The 22,546-nt window shown below is 46.0% G+C and overlaps 1 protein-coding gene across 1 annotated transcript in view; it reads right to left on the reverse strand.

Annotated features, from left to right (window-relative positions):
* Positions 1 to 22,546, reverse strand: part of DNAAF6 (dynein axonemal assembly factor 6) — a 167,746-nt gene that overhangs the window by 128,107 nt on the left and 17,093 nt on the right. Inside the window, exon 2 of the mRNA XM_040405107.1 lies at positions 6,482 to 6,588. Coding sequence (XP_040261041.1) covers positions 6,482 to 6,574 — 93 coding nt within the window. The 5' untranslated portion in view covers positions 6,575 to 6,588. The remainder of the gene's footprint in view (positions 1 to 6,481; positions 6,589 to 22,546) is intronic.

The raw sequence follows: 22,546 nt of genomic DNA on the forward strand, positions 1-22,546 counted from the left end.
TGCGTGTGATGTGTGAGAGGCAGCGTGCTATGTATACATGTGTGTGATGTGTGAGAGGCAGCGTGCTATGTATACATGTGTGTGATGTGTGAGAGGCAGCGTGCTATGTATACATGTGTGTGATGTGTGAGAGGCAGCGTGCTATGTATACATGTGTGTGATGTGTGTGAGGCAGCGTGCTATGTATACATGTGTGTGATGTGTGAGAGGCAGCGTGCTATGTATACATGTGTGTGATGTGTGTGAGGCAGCGTGCTATGTATACATGTGTGTGATGTGTGAGAGGCAGCGTGCTATGTATACATGTGTGTGATGTGTGAGAGGCAGCGTGCTATGTATACATGTGTGTGATGTGTGAGAGGCAGCGTGCTATGTATACATGTGTGTGATGTGTGAGAGGCAGCGTGCTATGTATACATGTGTGTGATGTGTGTGAGGCAGCGTGCTATGTATACATGTGTGTGATGTGTGAGAGGCAGCGTGCTATGTATACATGTGTGTGATGTGTGAGAGGCAGCGTGCTATGTATACATGTGTGTGATGTGTGTGAGGCAGCGTGCTATGTATACATGTGTGTGATGTGTGAGAGGCAGCGTGCTATGTATACATGTGTGTGATGTGTGAGAGGCAGCGTGCTATGTATACATGTGTGTGATGTGTGTGAGGCAGCGTGCTATGTATACATGTGTGTGATGTGTGTGAGGCAGCGTGCTATGTATACATGTGTGTGATGTGTGTGAGGCAGCGTGTGATGTGTGAGAGGCAGCGTGCTATGTATACATGTGTGTGATGTGTGAGAGGCAGCGTGCTATGTATACATGTGTGTGATGTGTGAGAGGCAGCGTGCTATGTATACATGTGTGTGATGTGTGAGAGGCAGCGTGCTATGTATACATGTGTGTGATGTGTGAGAGGCAGCATGCTATGTATACATATGTGTGTGAGGCAGCGTGCTATGTATACATGTGTGTGATGTGTGAGAGGCAGCGTGCTATGTATACATGTGTGTGATGTGTGAGAGGCAGCGTGCTATGTATACATGTGTGTGATGTGTGAGAGGCAGCGTGCTATGTATACATGTGTGTGATGTGTGAGAGGCAGCGTGCTATGTATACATGTGTGTGATGTGTGAGAGGCAGCGTGCTATGTATACATGTGTGTGATGTGTGTGAGGCAGCGTGCTATGTATACATGTGTGTGATGTGTGAGAGGCAGCGTGCTATGTATACATGTGTGTGATGTGTGAGAGGCAGCGTGCTATGTATACATGTGTGTGATGTGTGAGAGGCAGCGTGCTATGTATACATGTGTGTGATGTGTGAGAGGCAGCGTGCTATGTATACATGTGTGTGATGTGTGAGAGGCAGCGTGCTATGTATACATGTGTGTGATGTGTGAGAGGCAGCGTGCTATGTATACATGTGTGTGATGTGTGAGAGGCAGCGTGCTATGTATACATGTGTGTGATGTGTGAGAGGCAGCGTGCTATGTATACATGTGTGTGATGTGTGAGAGGCAGCGTGCTATGTATACATGTGTGTGATGTGTGTGAGGCAGCGTGCTATGTATACATGTGTGTGATGTGTGAGAGGCAGCGTGCTATGTATACATGTGTGTGATGTGTGAGAGGCAGCGTGCTATGTATACATGTGTGTGATGTGTGAGAGGCAGCGTGCTATGTATACATGTGTGTGATGTGTGAGAGGCAGCGTGCTATGTATACATGTGTGTGATGTGTGAGAGGCAGCGTGCTATGTATACATGTGTGTGATGTGTGTGAGGCAGCGTGCTATGTATACATGTGTGTGATGTGTGAGAGGCAGCGTGCTATGTATACATGTGTGTGATGTGTGAGAGGCAGCGTGCTATGTATACATGTGTGTGATGTGTGAGAGGCAGCGTGCTATGTATACATGCGTGTGATGTGTGAGAGGCAGCGTGCTATGTATACATGTGTGTGATGTGTGAGAGGCAGCGTGCTATGTATACATGTGTGTGATGTGTGAGAGGCAGCGTGCTATGTATACATGTGTGTGATGTGTGTGAGGCAGCGTGCTATGTATACATGTGTGTGATGTGTGAGAGGCAGCGTGCTATGTATACATGTGTGTGATGTGTGAGAGGCAGCGTGCTATGTATACATGTGTGTGATGTGTGAGAGGCAGCGTGCTATGTATACATGTGTGTGATGTGTGTAGTGCAGAGCTTCTGCAGGAGATGATCATGTGACTGTAAGCTAGGTTAGGTTGTTCAGTGCAGGGGCGGGGATTATTCACACACAAATATTCATGAGGGAGAGCTCAGGCATTGTTATTACACGCCCCCACAGCTTTGCTGCAGCATGTAAACAAAGCATGAATAACAGAACTATGCAAAGGTGCAAGTATGTTTTATTTTTATTTTTTTCAAGAAATGAAGCTTAACTAATGTATATGTATGTCCTGATGAGTTTTATAATGTTTTTTCCCCATAAGGGTCCATTCACACGTCTGTGTGTGTCTTGCGGATCCGCGGATCCGTGGATTCGCAAAACACGGACATCGGCGATGTGCGTTCCGCATTTTGCGGACCGCACATTGCCGGCACTTAATAAAAAATGCCTATTCTTGTCCGCAATTGTGGACAAGAATAGGACATGTTCTATTTTTTTTCGGGATCAGAATTGCGGACCCGGAAGTGCGAATCCGCAATTTTAGATCTGAATGGGTCCGCAATTCCGTTCCGCAAAATGCGGAACGAAATTGCGGACGTGTGAATGGACCCTAACTCGGATAACCCCTTTAATGGATCCAAAATGGCTTTCTGTTAAATGACTAGGGTTTATATTATGTTATGTAGAATACTGTAGGTCATTAGGTTGGTTACTATATTTTGGGATAGGTATAAATGAATTAAAGTGGAAGAACCAGGGGTGGAATGTGTTGTAATGTCAGAAATATTGGGCAGAAAGGAATCAAGTTTTTAAAGGTCTATACATCTTGCTTGTACAGATTGGTATATGAGCATTGTGGTAACCATTTTGTCTGCTTGAGAGAAGGTCAATGAGAGTTTATTTTTTTGGGACAAAGACTTACAGAGGTGAGTTAAGAATCTTAACATAAACATTCTCATGTCAAAAATTGTGGGGGTCTCAGACAGGTACCATAAAGATCCTTCAGGCTTTTACAAAAGACAATGAACAAGGAACGGAATGTTCTAAAGATTTTTTTTCTCTAAATGGATAGAAAAGGGATCTATTTAAAGGATTACTGTCGTAATTTTTTTTGTATTGGATTGTGGTGACTAATATCACCTTGGTGGCCCTATTTCAACTTTTCACTGTGTATTCAATTACCCCTTAATTCCACATTTTTGTTCCCTGTACTGCCTTTTTTTACCTGTGCTTAAAATAGGGTTGCTAGGCATGGTCCGTCTATCTGTTGAAGGACGGAGCACGCAGCGTGCAAGGTCACATTACTGACAACCAGGGACTGTAAGTAAATGATTAAAGTCAGGTCCTCCCCAGCAGCTGATAACAGTGCCTGGGCTGTGTGCACTTCTCCCTGTCCATGCGCTTGGCAGACGCTCCCTCACTCAGCAGAGCTGGAGAATGCAGAGTTGGTGCAGCGCACAACAGGGAAGGGAGATCTGCCATCTGCTCAGTGTATAAATGAAAGCAACATGTGGTAAGAGGACCCCTTTGTGCTGCAGGAGATTAACCCTTTAGGGGGGAGGGCTCTGGTTACTGACACTTTTGGGGGGCTATTGTTACTGGCTAGTGAGGGCAGGCGGGATTAGCCTCAGGGTGAGGGCAGTGGCGGCCATCTTAACTGAATAGTGAAATTGCAGTTTTATGCAGACTGGTTGCTAAGGGCTGAATCTTATTAAATATGGGGTAAGTCAGTCTAATAGTAACTGATTCTGGAATATCATGTTATTAGTAACTACATATATGAAAATTGAAATTAGGGTATAAATGTGACAGTTATCCTTTAAAAGTTGCCTGATGTGACTTTAATATTCATTGTAGTGATCATAATGGCAATAATGTAATTGTATTATGATATTATATGCAATATTTATATGCTTATTTTATTGACTAATTGGAAATAAAATATAAAATCATATTTTTTCCATATCCAAACTATATTCATTTTATATTGTATTTAGTGTATCAATGGAAATGTATTAGTATGTCTTAGTAACAAGGTTTTTTCTTTTATTTTTTTTTGAAAGATATAGAATTAGGTGGTATATGCAATGTATTTTTTTTTGTGTAAAAAGCTAGTGTGTCAATTAAATAGACCATGTTGTTCTTAGGATCTAGATTGATTTGAGATAATTTTAACTGCAGTATAAATTACGTCGGTCAATCTTGGGAGATAAATATATCCATTTAATATTTACATTTGTATAATCTCCAGAAAACTGATTTCAGTTTTAGTTATTGGTCTGTCTAATATATATATATTGAGATTGATGGAAATTTCGCTTTAATTTGAATAATATCTGTTGGCTGGGAGAACTCACGTGTCAATTCTGAGCCTTTTGTTTTCTTAGGGTCTATTCACACGTCCGTTTTTTCTTTCCTGATCTGTTCCGTTTTTTGCTGAACAGATCTGGACCAGATCTGGACCCATTCATTTTCAATGGGTCCTGAAAAAAATCAGACATTGAGCTGTCCGTTTTTTTCCAGGACCCATTGAAAATGAATGGGTCCAGATCTGGTCCAGATCTGTTCAGCAAAAAACGGAACAGATCAGGAAAGAAAAAACGGACGTGTGAATAGACCCTTATTCTGCGAGTTCTTGATAAAATACTCATTTAATTTAAAAAGTACTTTTAATTGGTTGTATTTATATCTTATATGTTACCTACGTTCTCAAATTGATTGAACTTAATTGATCATTATTCTTTGTTGTCATCAATATTTTATTATTATTTTGCACTGATTGTTTATAAATATATATATTTATTATGTATACAATTGTTTCCCTCTTGTCTTCAACTCAGTGAAGATAAATTCTTGTTAAGGGCTCTTTCACACCTGCGTTCTTTTCTTCCTGCATAGAGTTCCGTCGTCGGGGCTCTATGCTGGAAGAATCCTGATCAGTTTTATCCTAATGCATTCTGAATGGAGAGAAATCAGTTCAGGATGCATCAGGATGTCTTCAGTTCCGGACCGGAATGTTTTTTGGCCGGAGAAAATACCGCAGCATGCTGCGCTTTTTGCTCCGGCCAAAAATCCTGAACACTTGCCGCAAGGCCGGATCCGGAATTAATGCCCGTTGAAAGGCATTAATCCGGATCCGGCCTTAAGCTAAACGTCGTTTCGGCGCATTGCCGGATCCGACGTTTAGCTTTTTCTGAATGGTTACCATGGCTGCCAGGACGTTAAAGTCCTGTTTGCCATGGTAAAGTGTAGTGGGGAGCGGGGAAGCAGTATACTTACCGTCCGTGCGGCTCCCGGGGCGCTTCAGAGTGACGTCAGGGCGCCCCACGCTCATGGATGACGTGATCGCATGGACACGTCATCCATGAGCATGGGGCGCTCTGACGTCATTCTGGAGCGCCCCGGGAGCCGCACGGACTGTAAGTATACTGCTCCCCCGCTCCCCACTACTACTATGGCAACCAGGACTTTAATAGCGTCCTGGCTGCCATAGTAACACTGAACGCATTTTGAAGACGGATCCGTCTTCAAATGCTTTCAGTTCACTTGCGTTTTTCCGGATCCGGCGTGTAATTCCGGCAAATGGAGTACACGCCGGATCCGGACAACGCAAGTGTGAAAGGGCCCTAATTTTGATTTGTGGAAATAAGTTGGGATCTCCTCCATTACAGATCCTTGCTTGTTTTCATAAATAGAAAACTGTATATCATTCTGACAGTAAGGGTATTTTTAGGTAATGATTGGTTCTGTTGCCTTTAATTCTGTCCCTTTTAATATTCTGTATAATGATTTTCCTTGTAATGTAGTGGGTTAAGGATAGTTAGATAATATCCCCACTGTGCTGATAAGGCCACATTTCTGAGTGATTATCTCCGAGACATACGTGCTGCACACTGGACATCTTTGGGAGGAAGGGATGAAAGGGTATAAACTTGGCTGCACACAGGCAGGCAATTGGTACTCCACTGAAGAAAAAAATCAGGTAGGATGAATTGATATTCTTATCTGTTGTAACACTCTGGAATGTCAGCCATGTGCTACGACATAGCAGACACGGAGTTCCCCCCCATATTGTATGTGTATTCTAGTGATGATTTGTTACTACTCTGTACGTGATTTGTCTGTTTTACCTTATATTTAATCACAATTAGTAAATATATGAATTCATTTATCCTATGTAAACTTATTAATTCTCAAATCTTTTGAATTTGCGTTTTAAAACACCCCTTTAAGGCAGATAACATTCATTTCGGTAAGGAACCAGTAGACATAGCTGTGGAGTATACCATAAAAAGATATTTAATCAGGAGCAAGCTAAAGTATACTTACTTCATTTTCATCCTCTTCTTCAGCATTGTTAAGCAAGCTACACAACGCTTCAAAAGATGATGCTGAGGAAAAGCCATCGGGACACTGCTCCATAACTGAAATATATCCTAAGCGGGCAAAACAGCAATAAACAATATGAGAAAGCAATTAATATGCTAATATATGCAAAGTTATGACTATTATATACAAAATTATATGACAAAAAAAAACCTCACCTCATCCACTTCCTCGCACAGCAGTCTCTTCTCTCTTCATTGAACAGGACCCGCCAGGTCCTTTTCAATGAAGAGAGAAGAGTGTGCTACAGCGATGATGTGAGGGTTTTTGTAACCCCTAAATGGACATATTGATAAAGTGTAAGTATTTTTAACGGCCGTTAGACTGCACTCCTGTCTAAATGGATGTTAAAAGTGGTCCCATTGATTTCAATGGGGGTCGCCTGTCCATGAAAACGACCAAAAATAGGACATGTCCTATTTTTGGACAGATGCTATTACTGGCAGTTAAAAGTACGGCCATGTGAATAGCCCCATAGTGTAGTGACCGGCGTCACGCACAGGGAGGGAAAAGGGAAAGCCCTGCCCAAGGGAGAGGGAAAGGTGGTGACCCCTGACTCACCTTGCGGCTGGCACCTGACTGCCCTGACGTCCCTAGACAGGTTCCTCACCCGTGCGGCGATCACGTGCCTAAACCCTGGCTTTCCCTAGAATGATCCCTAGATAGTGAACGGGCCGGTGGGATCGCTAGTCCGCACCACTGACACTAAGAGGGAAACACCAGGGAGAGGACAGACAATACAGACAAACGCATACACCCAGGTGGGCGACCACAGCAGACCACAAAGGTCCAACAGGGATCCGGAGTGTAGCGTTCTGGATCAACAACCAGAGAACGCAGCAACACAGCTCCAGAGGGTCAGTATAGATGTCCAGGCAGGAAGCTCTATATCTGGCAACCAGAGAAGTGGGAGAAGGGAATATAAGGAGGTTGGGAGTGCTGGACAAGGAACAGCTGAGGAGAAGGAGCTACGGATCCCTGAGTGAGCCAAAAAGGGTTGCAAAGCAAACCTAGAAAGCTACCATAAGGAAACAGCCCTATCTTACATAGAGCGCGCAGCCAATCGCTGTGACTTCCTGACCCAGGGTATAACGGAGTCAGGCGTGGGTCTTGACACCCTCGTGACACATAGACTTTCATTATTGCTAAAAATGTCCGTGTGACAGCCGTTACTTAAACGGCCATCACACAGCCATTTTTCACTGTCGTGTGCATGAAGCCTGAGGCTACATGCACACGACAGTAAAAAACTAACATGTGATGAATAATTGCATTTAATATATGTCCTAGATTTTAAGGTTGGGCAGTACGCGCCTGACACAAGCCTTTTGCTATTGATTACCCTCTTCATTGACGTGTGCTGGACTCTCCTACTGAGCAACTTCAATTTTACTTTCTACAATATGTCTCTGTTATTCTGTAAATTGTTGGTTCTCAGCCCAATTATAACGGACTCCAGAACTCCCACCTTTTATGTGGCAGTATTTCTATTTTACTGTACTCTGTTTGTTGTTTAATGTATAAGCTGTTACCTTATTCAAAATCAATAAAAAGATTTAAAAAAGAAAAAAAAAAGAAAAAAAAAACTGACATGTGATGGATGTTCTAGTAATGGCCATCACGCGTCCGTTTTAAGACAAATGGTAGTCTATGGGGTTATTTATACGGCCGTTTTTTGGACGGCCAATGTATAACGGACGTAAAAAAATAGAACATAATCTATGGTGTCCATATACTACAAGCTGACTTGAACACTCTGAGTGATTGGACATCAACTTGGCAAATGAGGTTCAATGGGGACAAATGTAAAGTTATTCATCTTGGTAGTAATAATCTCTGTTCTTCATATGTCCTAGGTGATGTAGCACTGGGAGAGTCACTTATAGAGAAGGATTTGGGTGGTCTTGTGGATGGTAGTTTAAATTACAGCCTACAATGTCAATCAGCTGCTTCTAAGGCCACCAGGATATTGTCATGCATTAAACGAGGCATGGACTCGAGGGGCAGGGATGTAATACTACCACTTTACAAAGCGTTGGTGCAGCCTCATCTGGAATATGCAGTTCAGTTCTGGGCACCAGTCCATAGAAAGGATGCACTGCAGCTGGAAAGTACAGAGGAGAGCGACTAAACTGATAAGGGGCATGGAGGGTCTTAGTTATGAAGAAAGATTAAAAGAATAGAATTTTTTTAGTCTTGAGAAGAGACGTCTAAGGGGGGACATGATTAACCTGTACAAGTATATAAATGGGCCATCCAAAAAATATGATGAAAAACTGTTCCATGTAAAATGCACTCAAAAGACAAGTGGGCACTGCCTCCGATTGGAGAGGAAAAAGTTCAGTCTCCGGAAGCGTCAAAGCTTCTTTACTGTAAGAACTGTGAATCTGTGGAATAGACTTCCTCAGGACGTGGTCACAGAAAGAACAGTGGACAGTGTCAAAAAGGGTTGTGACGCTCTCCGATGTGATTGGATTGCGGCACAGCCAGGGAGAAGGAGACGCCCATTGGAGACCCTGGAGTCTTCTCCTCCCTATTCCGATTTACATACTGAGCGCGAAAACTTCAGGAGGGCACAGCAGGGTGTAGGACCGATGTTTAAAAAACTAAATAAAAAAAAAACGGCATCAGCAAGTACAGGTATTTAGGTCCTATAAGTAAAACAGATGAAAGGTCCTCTTTAATGTTTGTTTCTCAGAATGACATCAGTGAACTAAAAGACAGTTAAAAACGGACAGCTTGTTAGTTTTTAACAGACTTTTTTCGCGGTCAGTTTTTCATGGACAATTTTTAACGCTTTGTGCATCCATTTTCTGTCCGTCTGGCCGTTTTTAATGGCCTAAGACTCCATTCAAACGGACACACTGTCAGCTTTTCATGGCCATTTTTACAGCCGTCTGTTTTTAATGGCTTTTTTGCATCCATTTTCATGGCCATTAAAAATGTATGCATTTGATTGCCTTTTTTAAATAAAATCCCAACCCCTGCAGTATACATAATGTCTACCATAGTGGCTCCTAGCCGTAATAATGTCTGACAAAATGTTCCCTATAGTGGCCCCAGTGGTAAAAATGTCCCCCATAGTGGCCCCCACTGGTAATAATGTCCCCCTTAGTGGCCCACAGCAGTAATAATGTCCCCCATAGTGCTCCCCAATAGTCATTCTCAGCTGTAATGTATGTTATTTAGCCAACAAAAATAAATTACATCATCCACTTGCATGCACAGAGGCTCCTCTCTTGATTCTGAAGGACCTACCGAAGGACCTGCGCTCAGGTGTGATGACGTCACCACACGATCCCAGCATGATTGCGTGGTGACGTTGTTACACTTGAGAGCAGGTCCTTTGGAATCAAGAGAGTAGTGACTGCCTTTGTGCGTGCAAGTCGATGAGGTGAGTAATTCTTTTTTATTTCTTTTACGGCTAAAAAACAATATTGCACTAGTATACCTGTTTTTAACGGCCGTGAGATGGGTGCACTCCTGTCTAGGTGGCCGTTAAAAACGGTCCCATTCATTTCAAAGGGGTCGGTCTGGCCGTATCCTATTTTTGGACTGGTGCTATTTGCTGGCCATTAAAAAAGGCAAATGTGAATAGCCTCATAGACTGCAATGTTTCTGAATACGGCCAAAAAAAAAAAACACACAGCTGTTGCATCGTGTGAATGTAGCCTTATACTAAATATCTTCATGCTGCTCCATGGCCCTTAGTTACAATGCCTGAAACTAAGCACCACAAGTTCTTCTAAAGATCACAGAAGGAAGATCACCACTGAGGATGAGAGTAGTCTCAGAACTGCTAAACATAAAAGGAAGACAGAATTAAGGCCTCATGCACACAACCGTTTTTCGGGTCCACATCCGAGCTGCATGTTTTTGTGGCTCGGGTGCGGACCCATTCAGTTAAATGGGGCCGCAAAAGATGCGGACAGCACTCCGTGTGCTGTCCGCATCCGTTGCACAGTTCCGTGGCCCCGCCAAAAAAATATAGCATGTCCTATTCTTGTCCGTTTTGCGGACATGAATAGGCATTGATGGTGTATAAGTAACTCCATTTTGTCGTATTTAACAATGTGTACTGTGATAATATCTTGGTCAATGCACTGTTTCAAGATTCCCTTTCTTGTGGAATGTGAGAAACTTCCTGTCCAGTTTCAAGATACCCATGCATTCCTTAGTTTAAATAATCATACCTTATAAGGTCATCCTCACTTAAGGCATACTAGCCCATATGTGTCTATACCTGATTGGTTAAATGCTGTTACTATGAGTCATCTATTATGTTAATGCAGAGCTCATGTGTATTCATGCTATAGGTTAAAACAAATGCTAACATATGATTGGATGTAAAGGAGGTTCAACCCCCCCTTTATTAAGCATTTACATGCTGTTAATAAACAGAGTGAATTGGAACAAGGCACGTGTTTGGTGTTAAAGAGGACCTTTCACCTGAAAAACATTGTGAACGAAGTATGCTGACATGGAGAGCGGCGCCCGGGGATCTCACTGCACTTACTATTATCCCTGGGCGCCGCTCTGTTCTCCCGTTATGCCCTCCGGTATCTTCTCTCACTAAGTTATAGTAGGAGGTGTACAGCTCAGCCTGGGAGAAAAAAATCTCCCAGGCTGTGAGCTGTGCGCTGCGATTGGCCAGTGCTGCAGCCTAGGAGAAGGAGACGCCCACAGGACAAGGGCAGACACCGCCTACTATAACTTAGTGAGAGAAGATACCGGAGGGCATAGCGGGAGAACGGAGCGGCGCCCAGGGATAATAGTAAGTGCAGTGAGATCCCCGGGCGCCGCTCTCCATGTCAGCATACTTCGTTCACAATGTTTTTTCAGGTGAAAGGTCCTCTTTAAATCTGATTCACCCTCCTGGTACCAGAAAATACTTAATTCAAGCTTACCACCGAAAGTCTGGTGTCAGGGACACCATAGGCAAAGAGTCCAAACTGCCTTACAGCTTTGGGGGCTCGTGTCCGGGATCGAGAGGGTCATCCTCGGGTCCGGTGTGAAAGACATAAATTTTTGTATCCTCCGTCTGATTCGAGGGCACTGGCCATGTCTCGACCCAAGTAAGTTGAACCATTTACTTAAGACTTCGGTAGGTTGTTGTGTCAGGGACACATCAAGGCTCAGGGAGCCAAGAAAGATGATTATAAGAGACTCTGGGAGTCCATATCACTAGAGATAAATATAGTGCACTATAAAGAAATCCTGTTCAGGGAACAGAAGGTTACAAGCTTGGATTAACTCTTATATACACTCACCTAAAGAATTATTAGGAACATCTGTTCTATTTCTCATTAATGCAATTATCTAGTCAACCAATCACATGGCAGTTGCTTCAATGCATTTAGGGGGGTGGTCCTGGTCAAGACAATCTCCTGAACTCCAAACTGAATGTCAGAATGGGAAAGAAAGGTGATTTAAGCAATTTTGAGCGTGGCATGGTTGTTGGTGCCAGACGGGCCGGTCTGAGTATTTCACAATCTGCTCAGTTACTGGGATTTTCACGCACAACCATTTCTAGGGTTTACAAAGAATGGTTTGAAAAGGGAAAAACATCCAGTATGCGGCAGTCCTGTGGGCAAAAATGCCTTGTGGATGCTAGAGGTCAGAGGAGAATGGGCCGACTGATTCAAGCTAATAGAAGAGCAACGTTGACTGAAATAACCACTCGTTACAACCGAGGTATGCAGCAAAGCATTTGTGAAGCCACAACACGCACAACCTTGAGGCGGATGGGCTACAACAGCAGAAGACCCCACCGGGTATCACTCATCTCCACTACAAATAGGAAATAGAGGCTACAATTTGCACGAGCTCACCAAAATTGGACTGTTGAAGACTGGAAAAATGTTGCCTGGTGTCACGAGGGTATCAAGAGCCACGTCTGACTCCGTTATACCCGGGGTCAGGAAGTCGCAGCGGGTGGCTGCGCGCTCTATATCTAAAGATCACGTTGTTTCTTAGTGATTGTTTTCTGTGTTTGCCTTGCTATCCTTTTTGTCTCACTCAGGGATCCGTAGCTTCTCCTCCTCAGCTGTTTCTTGTCTGCCACTCCCAACCTCCTTATATTCTCTTCTCACAATTCTCTAGTTGCCAGTTATAGAGCTTCCTGCCTGGACATCTATACTGACCCACTGGAGTTGTGAATCCTGGTTGTCGTTCCAGAGTGCTACCCTCCGGATCCCTGTTGGGCTTATTGTTGTCTCCTGTTGTCGCCCACCTGGGATTATATGTTGAGTCTGTGTTGTCTGTCCTCCCCTTGGTGTTTTCCCTTAGAGCTAGTGGTGCAGACTAGTGTTCCCATCGCCCTGTTCACTATCTAGGGCTCAGCTCAGGGAAAGCCAGGGCTTTAGGCACGTGATCGGCGTACGGGTGAGGAACCCGTCTAGGGACGTCAGGGCAGCCAGGTGCCAGCCGCCAGGTGAGTCAGGGGTCACCATCTTCCCTCTCACTTGGGCAGGGCCTTCCTCGTTCCCTCCCTCTGTGTCACGTACGTGATAACCACGCCGACCGTGATATTATAACTGGCCCTTACTTTTTGAGAAAAAAAAAAAATAATAATTATATAATTTTTTATTTGTTGTTTTTTTTTTCTCTCTACTTAGAATCCAATATGGATCCTATTGATGCCTTGGCAGAACAGCTTCAAAGCCTGTCTTTGGAGGTGGCAGGATTGAAGGCGTCTGTCCTCCAACAACAGCAGCAAATGCAGCAGACCGCACCCCCAGCGGTTGCTATGGGTAACCAGGTTGTCACAGAACCCAAGGTTGCTCTTCCCGACAGATTTTATGGGGGAAGGGACAAATTTGCGACGTTCCGTGAGGCCTGCAAATTATATTTTAAGTTGCGCCCTTACTCCTCAGGTCATGAAGAACAGCGGGTAGGGATTGTCATTTCCCTGCTTCAGGGGGATCCGCAATCCTGGGCGTTCTCGTTACCCCCTGGTTCTCAGGCTCTTCGGTCAGTGGAGGGATTTTTTGGGGCTTTGGGTCTCATATATGATGACCCTGACCGAGTCGCCCTGGCTGAGTCGAAGTTACGGAGACTCCTACAGGGAGATCGGTCAGCAGAGGAATATTGTTCAGAGTTCCGTAGGTGGGCTACGGATACTCAGTGGAACGACCCGGCTCTCAGGAGTCAGTTCTGCTCTGGGTTATCTGAAAGGGTTAAGGATGCACTGGCGCTGTATGAGACCCCCCTTTCCCTTGATGCTGTTATGTCCCTCTCTATCAGAATAGATAGACGTCTTAGGGAGAGATCGAAAATTCCGGAGCAATTGGTTACCTCTCCCAAGCAACAGTCAGCCTGTACTGACTTAGATGAGCCTATGCAGCTAGGCGGAACTTCTCGTCAGGTCCGTCCTCCCGAGGTTCGCCGTAGGGGGGGCTTGTTTTTTCTGTGGGGGGAAGGGTCATTTCATTAATGTCTGTCCCTCCTTTCTCAAAAACAAAAGACCGTCGGAAAACTACTAACCCCGGGCTGTGCGGAGGATGTCAGCCGGGGGGTATACGTTTCCTCCATACGAACATCTCAATTTGTGTTACCAGCGGTCATTGTTTTTGGTGTTAAGACGGAGTCTATTTCTTTTTTTCTAGACAGTGGAGCAGGGGTAAACTTGATTGATGCCCATTTTGCCCGCACTATGGGTTTGTCTCTCTGTACGCTGCAGAGACCTATTCCCGTATTCGCTATAGATTCTGCTCCTCTGTCTCAGAGAAACCTCACCCACATTGTTCATAATTTACACCTTCGGGTAGGGGACCACCATAATGAGTGTCTTTCATGTTACGTTCTGGAGGGCCTTCCCTCTCCGGTGGTATTGGGTCTTCCCTGGTTGGTAGCGCACAATCCAGTGGTGGATTGGCAGGCCAGGGAAATATTGGAGTGGAGTGAGCATTGCAGAGAGAATTGCTTAAATAACAATTGCTTAATCGCCTCCATAGCTTCCCTACCTACATTTATTTCGGACTTTGAGGACGTTTTTTCTGAAAAGGGTTGTCAGAAACTACCACCTCATCGTCCTTATGATTGCCCGGTTAACCTGATTCCCGGGGCAAAATTACCCAAGTCCAGGTTGTATAATCTTTCGGGTCCCGAGAGACAAGCCATGAAAGATTATATCTCCGAGAGTCTGGCTAAGGGACACATCAGACCCTCTTCTTCACCCGTGGCTGCAGGGTTTTTCTTTGTTAAAAAGAAAGATGGGGGCCTGCGTCCTTGCTTAGATTTCCGTGAGTTAAACCAGATAACCATCCGTGACCCATACCCTCTTCCTCTCATTCCTGACCTTTTTAATCAGATTGCGGGTGCTAAGTGGTTCTCCAAACTTGATCTTAGGGGGGCCTACAATCTGATTCGTATCAAGGAAGGGGATGAGTGGAAGACAGCTTTTAACACCCCTGAGGGGCATTATGAAAATCTAGTTATGCCTTTCGGTCTGACCAATGCCCCTGCTGTCTTCCAACATTTCGTTAATGATATTTTTAGTCATCTCATCGGCAGGTTTGTAGTCATATACCTAGATGATATCTTAATTTATTCGGCTGATCTGAAAACACATGAGGTGCATGTCCGGCAAGTACTGCAGGTCCTACGGACGAATAAATTATATGCGAAAATTGAAAAATGTGTCTTCGCCGTTCAGGAATTACAGTTCCTGGGATATCTATTATCTGCTTCAGGTTTCCGCATGGATCCTGGGAAGGTCCAGGCAATTTTAGATTGGGATCTTCCTGAGAACCTTAAAGCCCTACAACGGTTTTTGGGTTTCGCTAATTTCTATAGAAAGTTCATTAAAAATTATTCAGTGATCGTTAAACCCCTTACCGACATGACTAGGAAGGGGACGGATTTTTCCAAATGGTCTGACGCCGCTAAAGATGCATTTTCCTCTCTAAAGGAGAGGTTTACCTCGGCACCTGTTCTAATTCAACCTGATGTCTCCCAGCCTTTTATCGTCGAGGTAGATGCGTCAGAGGTGGGAGTGGGAGCTGTATTGTCTCAGGGTCCGTCTCCTGGCAAATGGCGTCCTTGCGCTTTCTTTTCCAAAAAATTATCTTCTGCGGAGAAGAATTATGATGTTGGAAATAGGGAACTGTTGGCGATTAAACTGGCGCTTGAAGAGTGGCGTCACTTCTTAGAGGGAGCAATCCACCCAGTCGCGGTGATTACGGATCACAAGAACCTTCTGTACCTAGAATCGGCTAAGCGTCTCACCCCTAGACAAGCTAGGTGGTCGCTATTCTTTACCAGATTTAACTTTGTAATCACCTATCGTCCTGGGGCAAAAAATACCAAGGCAGACGCATTATCTCGTAGTTTCCCTGAAGGGGGTAATGTTTGTGATCCGGTACCTATTTTACAAAGAGGAGTGGTTGTCTCTGCTGTACACTCTGTTCTAGAGGGAAAGGTGTTAGAGGCTCAGGGGGACGCCCCGGCCTCTTGCCCCTCAGAGAAATTGTTTGTACCGTTAAGCCTGCGTCTTGAATTATTAAAAGAACATCATAATTCGGCACTTGCTGGACACCCGGGTAGTAAAGCAACCTTGGAGCTTTTATCTTGTCGTTTTTGGTGGCCAAGGTTGCGTCAGGATGTAATGGATTTCGTGTCTACTTGTTCTACTTGTGCACGCGCGAAAGTCTCTCATACACGTCCAGCAGGGTCTTTATTGCCACTTTTCATCCCCAATAGGCCATGGACACATCTGTCAATGGATTTCATCACTGACTTACCGTTGTCGGCGGGTAAAACAGTTATCTTGGTAGTAGTAGACAGGTTTAGCAAAATGGTACACTTTATTGCGCTACCCGCACTTCCTAATGCAAAAACTCTCGCTCAGGTGTTTATCAGTGAAATCGTGAAGCTTCACGGGGTCCCTTCCGATGTGGTTTCGGATCGGGGAACCCAGTTTATTTCTAAGTTTTGGAAAGCTTTTTGTTCCCGTTTGGGGGTTCACTTGTCCTTTTCCTCAGCTTTCCATCCTCAGTCGAATGGACAGACTGAGCGTACCAACCAAAACCTAGAAACATATTTAAGGTGTTTTGTGTCTGAAAACCAAGAGTTGTGGTCATCATATTTACCGTTAGCTGAGTTTGCCATAAATAATCATTATCAGGAGTCCACTGGCAAGTCACCATTCCTTGGTGCATACGGTTTTCATCCCCAATTTTGTACTTTCAAAGAGGGGGGGTCTTCTGGGGTTCCCGAAGAGGAAAGGTTTTCTTCATCTCTTTCATCGGTATGGCAGAAGGTGCAAGTTAACTTGAAAAAGATGAGTGGTAAATATAAATGCATGGCCGATAAGAAACGGTCGCCAGGTCCGGACCTAGGAGTGAATGACTATGTGTGGTTGTCTACTAGGAATATTAAGTTGAAGGTTCCTTCTTGGAAACTGGGTCCTAGGTTCATTGGTCCCTATAAAATAGTAGCCGTCATTAACTCTGTGGCTTTTCGCCTGGAACTACCTCAGACTTTTAAGATCCATAACGTCTTCCATAAATCGTTACTCAAGAAGTATATTCCACCTCTAGAACCATCGCCGCTGCCACCTCCTCCTGTTATTGTGGCTGGTAATCTGGAGTTTCAAATAGCCAGAATTGTTGATTCTCGTCGGGTCCGCCGCTCTCTTCATTATCTGGTGCATTGGAGGGGTTACGGTCCCGAGGAAAGAATGTGGGTTCCAGCGTCAGAGGTAAACGCCAACAGGTTAATTCGGGCTTTCCATGCCTCTCATCCGGAGAGACCTGGTCCTGAGTGTCCGGAGGCCCCTCGTGAAAGGGGGGGTACTGTCACAAGGGTATCAAGAGCCACGTCTGACTCCGTTATACCCGGGGTCAGGAAGTCGCAGCGGGTGGCTGCGCGCTCTATATCTAAAGATCACGTTGTTTCTTAGTGATTGTTTTCTGTGTTTGCCTTGCTATCCTTTTTGTCTCACTCAGGGATCCGTAGCTTCTCCTCCTCAGCTGTTTCTTGTCTGCCACTCCCAACCTCCTTATATTCTCCCCTCACACTTCTCTAGTTGCCAGTTATAGAGCTTCCTGCCTGGACATCTATACTGACCCACTGGAGTTGTGAATCCTGGTTGTCGTTCCAGAGTGCTACCCTCTGGATCCCTGTTGGGCTTATTGTTGTCTCCTGTTGTCGCCCACCTGGGATTATATGTTGAGTCTGTGTTGTCTGTCCTCCCCTTGGTGTTTTCCCTTAGAGCTAGTGGTGCGGACTAGTGTTCCCATCGCCCTGTTCACTATCTAGGGCTCAGCTCAGGGAAAGCCAGGGCTTTAGGCACGTGATCGGCGTACGGGTGAGGAACCCGTCTAGGGACGTCAGGGCAGCCAGGTGCCAGCCGCCAGGTGAGTCAGGGGTCACCATCTTCCCTCTCACTTGGGCAGGGCCTTCCTCGTTCCCTCCCTCTGTGTCACGTACGTGATAACCACGCCGACCGTGATACCTGGTCTGATGAGTCTCGATTTCTGTTGAGACATTCAAATGGTAGAGTCCGAATTTGGCGTAAACAGAATGAGAACATGTATCCATCCTCTGATGGCTACTTCCAGCAGGATAATGCACCATGTCACAAAGCTCGAATCATTTCAAATTGGTTTCTTGAACATGTCAATGAGTTCACTGTACTAAAATGGCCCCCACAGTCACCAGATCTCAACCCAATAGAGCATCTTTGGGATGTGGTGGAACGGGAACTTCGTGCCCTGGATGTGCATCCCTCAAATCTCCATCAACTGCAAGATGCTATCCTATCAATATGGGCCAACATTTCTAAAGAATGCTATCAGCACCTTGTTGAATCAATGCCACGTAGAATCAAGGCAGTTCTGAAGGCAAAAGGGGGTCCAACACCGTATTAGTATGGTGTTCCTAATAATTCTTTAGGTGAGTGTATATACACTGTTCAAAAAAATAAAGGGAACACTTAAACAACACAATGTAACTCCAAGTCAATCACACTTCTGTGAAATCAAACTGTCCACTTAGGAAGCAACACTGAGTGACAATCAATTTCACATGCTGTTGTGCAAATGGGATAGACAACAGGTGGAAATTATAGGCAATTAGCAAGACACCCCCAATAAAGGAGTGGTTCTGCAGGTGGTGACCACAGACCACTTCTCAGTTCCTATGCTTCCTGGCTGATGTTTTGGTCACTTTTGAATGCTGGCGGTGCTTTCAGTCTAGTGGTAGCATGAGACGGAGTCTACAACCCACACAAGTGGCTCAGGTAGTGCAGCTTATCCAGGATGACACATCAATGCGAGCTGTGGCAAGAAGGTTTGCTGTGTCTGTCAGCGTAGTGTCCAGAGCATGGAGGCGCTACCAGGAGACAGGCCAGTACATCAGGAGACGTGGAGGAGGCCGTAGGAGGGCAACAACCCAGTAGCAGGACCGCTACCTCCGCCTTTGTGCAAGGAGGAACAGGAGGAGCACTGCCAGAGCCATGCAAAATGACCTCCAGCAGGCCACAAATGTGCATGTGTCTGCTCAAACGATCAGAAACAGACTCCATGAGGGTGATATGAGGGCCCGACGTCCAAAGGTGGGGGTTGTGCTTACAGCCCAACACCATGCAGGACGTTTGGCATTTGCCAGAGAACACCAAGATAGGCAAATTCGCCACTGGCGCCCTGTGCTCTTCACAGATGAAAGCAGGTTCACACTGAGCACATGTGACAGACGTGACAGAGTCTTGAGACGCCGTGGAGAACGTTCTGCTGCCTGCAACATCCTCCAGCATGACCGGTTTGGCATTGGGTCAGTAATGGTGTGGGGTGGCATTTCTTTGGAGGGCCGCACAGCCCTCCATGTGCTCGCCAGAGGTAGCCTGACTGCCATTAGGTACCGAGATGAGATCCTCAGACCCCTTGTGAGACCATATGCTGGTGCGGTTGGCCATGGGTTCCTCCTAATGCAAGACAATGCTAGACCTCATGTGGCTGGAGTGTGTCAGCAGTTCCTGCAAGACGAAGGCATTGATGCTATAGACTGGCCCGCCCGTTCCCCAGACCTGAATCCAATTGAGCACATCTGGGACATCATGTCTCGCTCTATCCACCAACGTCACATTGCACCACAGACTGTCCAGGAGTTGGCAGATGCTTTAGTCCAGGTCTGGGAGGAGATCCCTCAGGAGACCGTCCGCCACCTCATCAGGAGCATGCACAGGCGTTGTAGGGAGGTCATACAGGCACGTGGAGGCCACACACACTACTGAGCCTCATTTTGACTTGTTTTAAGGACATTACATCAAAGTTGGATCAGCCTGTAGTGTGTTTTTCCACTTTCATTTTGAGTGTGACTCCAAATCCAGACCTCCATGGGTTGAAAAATTTGATTTCCATTTTTTTATTTTTGTGTAAAGAACAGAGTATTTCAGAAGAATATTTAATTAATTCAGATCTAGGATGTGTTATTTTTGTGTTCCCTTTATTTTTTTTGAGCAGTGTATATAGCAGGGCTTGACAAATTTCCTTGGAATCTAGGAGCCAGCTAAAAAAGTTAGGAGCCAGGCGGAGCCGCGTCATAAAATCTATATTGCGATATAATTTTAAGCATGTATATCGCAATATATTGTTTTCTATATTGGGGGGGGGGTGTTTAAACTTTTTTTTTTTTTTTTACTTTATTTAATAACTATTAGTCTCCTTAGGGGCTAGAACCCTTGTCATATTCACACACATAGATCTCTATTAGGGTGAGATGACCATGGCAGCCAGCCTCTCATGTGCCCCCCAGCCTCTGATCAGCCCCTCCAGCCTCTGATCAGCCCCTCCAGCCCCTGATCAGCCCCTCCAGCCCCTGATCAGCCCCTCCAGCCCCTGATCAGCCCCTCCAGCCTCTGATCAGCCCCTCCAGCCTCTGATCAGCCCCTCCAGCCTCTGATCAGCCCCTCCAGCCTCTGATCAGCCCCTCCAGCCCCTGATCAGCCCCTCCAGCCTCTGATCAGCCCCCCCCAGCCTCTGATCAGCCCCTCCAGCCTCTGATCAGCCCCTCCAGCCTCTGATCAGCCCCTCCAGCCCCTGATCAGCCCCTCCAGCCTCTGATCAGCCCCCCAGCCTCTGATCAGCCCCTTCAGCCTCTGATCAGCCTCTCCAGCCTCTGATCAGCCCCTCCAGCCTCTGATCAGCCCCTCCAGCCTCTGATCAGCCCCTCCAGCCTCTGATCAGCCCCTCCAGCCTCTGATCAGCCCCCCAGCCTCTGATCAGCCCCCCAGCCTCTGATCAGCCCCCCAGCCTCTGATCAGCCCCTCCAGCCTCTGATCAGCCCCTCCAGCCTCTGATCAGCCCCTCCAGCCTCTGATCAGCCCCACCCAGCCTCTGATCAGCCCCCCCCAGCCTCTGATCAGCCCCTCCAGCCTCTGATCAGCCCCCTCCAGCCTCTGATCAGCCCCCCCAGCCTCTGATCAGCCCCTCCAGCTTCTGATCAGCCCCTCCCCCCTCCCTCTTATCAGCCCCTCCAGCCTCTGATCAGCCCCTCCCCCCCTCCCTCTTATCAGCCCCCTCTGGTAACAAACCCACCCCCCCTCCCTCCCCAGTATTAATCATTGGTGGCAGTGGCCACAGGGTCCCCTCCTCCTCCTCCCCCCATCATTGGTGGCAGTGGGCAGTTCCGATCGGAGTCCCAGCAGTGTAATGCTGGGGCTCCGATCGGTTACCATGGCAGCCAGGACGCTACTGAAGTCCTGGCTGCGATGGTATGTTAGTAAGCAGCATTATACTCACGTGCGCCGTGATCGCCGGGAGCTCCTTCTTCTCATAGGTCTGTGCGGCGCATTGCTAATGCTATAAGCCTTAGCAATGAGCCGCACAGACAGAAGAAGGAGTGCCCGGCGGCCACGGCGCACGTGAGTATAATGCTGCTTACTAACATACCATCGCAGCCAGGACTTCAGTAGCGTCCTGGCTGCCATGGTAACCGATCGGAGCCCCAGCATTACACTGCTGGGACTCCGATCGGAACTGCCCACTGCCACCAATGCAGAGAGTCGAGATTGAAGAACATTCCCAGCACCCGACCTCTGACAGGACGCTGTGGCCACAGTCCCTCCCCTCCTCCTCCTACTCTGTTCTTAGTGGCCAGCGGCAGCTGCGCACAGTGGGGAGGGAGGGACTCCTCTCCTTCTCCACTGTGCTGGCTCAGGAAACCATGGTGCGCGCCGAAAGCGCATCTTTGAAAACGGGCTGACAAATACCCAAGCGCCAGGACCAAATTCCTGGTCGCCATGGCGACCTGGCGCCCGGGATTTGTCGAGCCCTGGTATATAGTATAAGTATCTTAGAAGTGATAAGATTATCTGTTTGTGTGAGATACTGACCGGGTGGTAAGTGTACGGTCACATCCCACTGTTATTGTCAAATTGATGTATTTTGGGTTAACTACTGGCTGGCAATAGGGATAAAAAATCTGTAAGAATCTGTAAAGATAGAGCTTACAGACTGTGGACATCAGAACTCCTGTGATGGTGAAGGGGGGGGGGGCTCTGGTGAGTGAGAAAACAGAGCAGTGTCAGGATGTTAATTGATGGCACTAGCAAGAAAGAAAGTGCCCCAGTGTCTGCAATCAGAAAGGCTCTTGTGTTAAATGTTCAGAAATGAACTGGTTAAGGTTTGTTACCCTAATGATATGTGTGTGTTTAAATAAGGAAATAGGGAAGACCCATAGCCTGGTCAGTTAATGGATAGGTTTTGTACCTAAGTGTGAGAAAACACAGTATTGTCTGGTGCAGTATCTGTAATAGTTTGAGGAATATTTAGGACGGTTGAATATCCTGTGATGGATTGCTTTACTTCCCCTACTTTAACATTCCTAAGATAGAAAAAAAGCAGGAAAAGGGGGGAGGGAATCATGTAGAATAAATGATGTTATATGTGTAACAATCCAGCTTTTAACAAAAATAATTATTATATATGTGCAAACACTAACTAAGACCACCTGGCATATAAGATGATTTGGGTTTAACAAAATTACTGTATGATTATAACATGTATA

Source organism: Bufo bufo, chromosome 8 (genome assembly GCF_905171765.1).
Source record: "Bufo bufo chromosome 8, aBufBuf1.1, whole genome shotgun sequence".
Taxonomy (NCBI): Eukaryota; Metazoa; Chordata; class Amphibia; order Anura; family Bufonidae; genus Bufo; species Bufo bufo.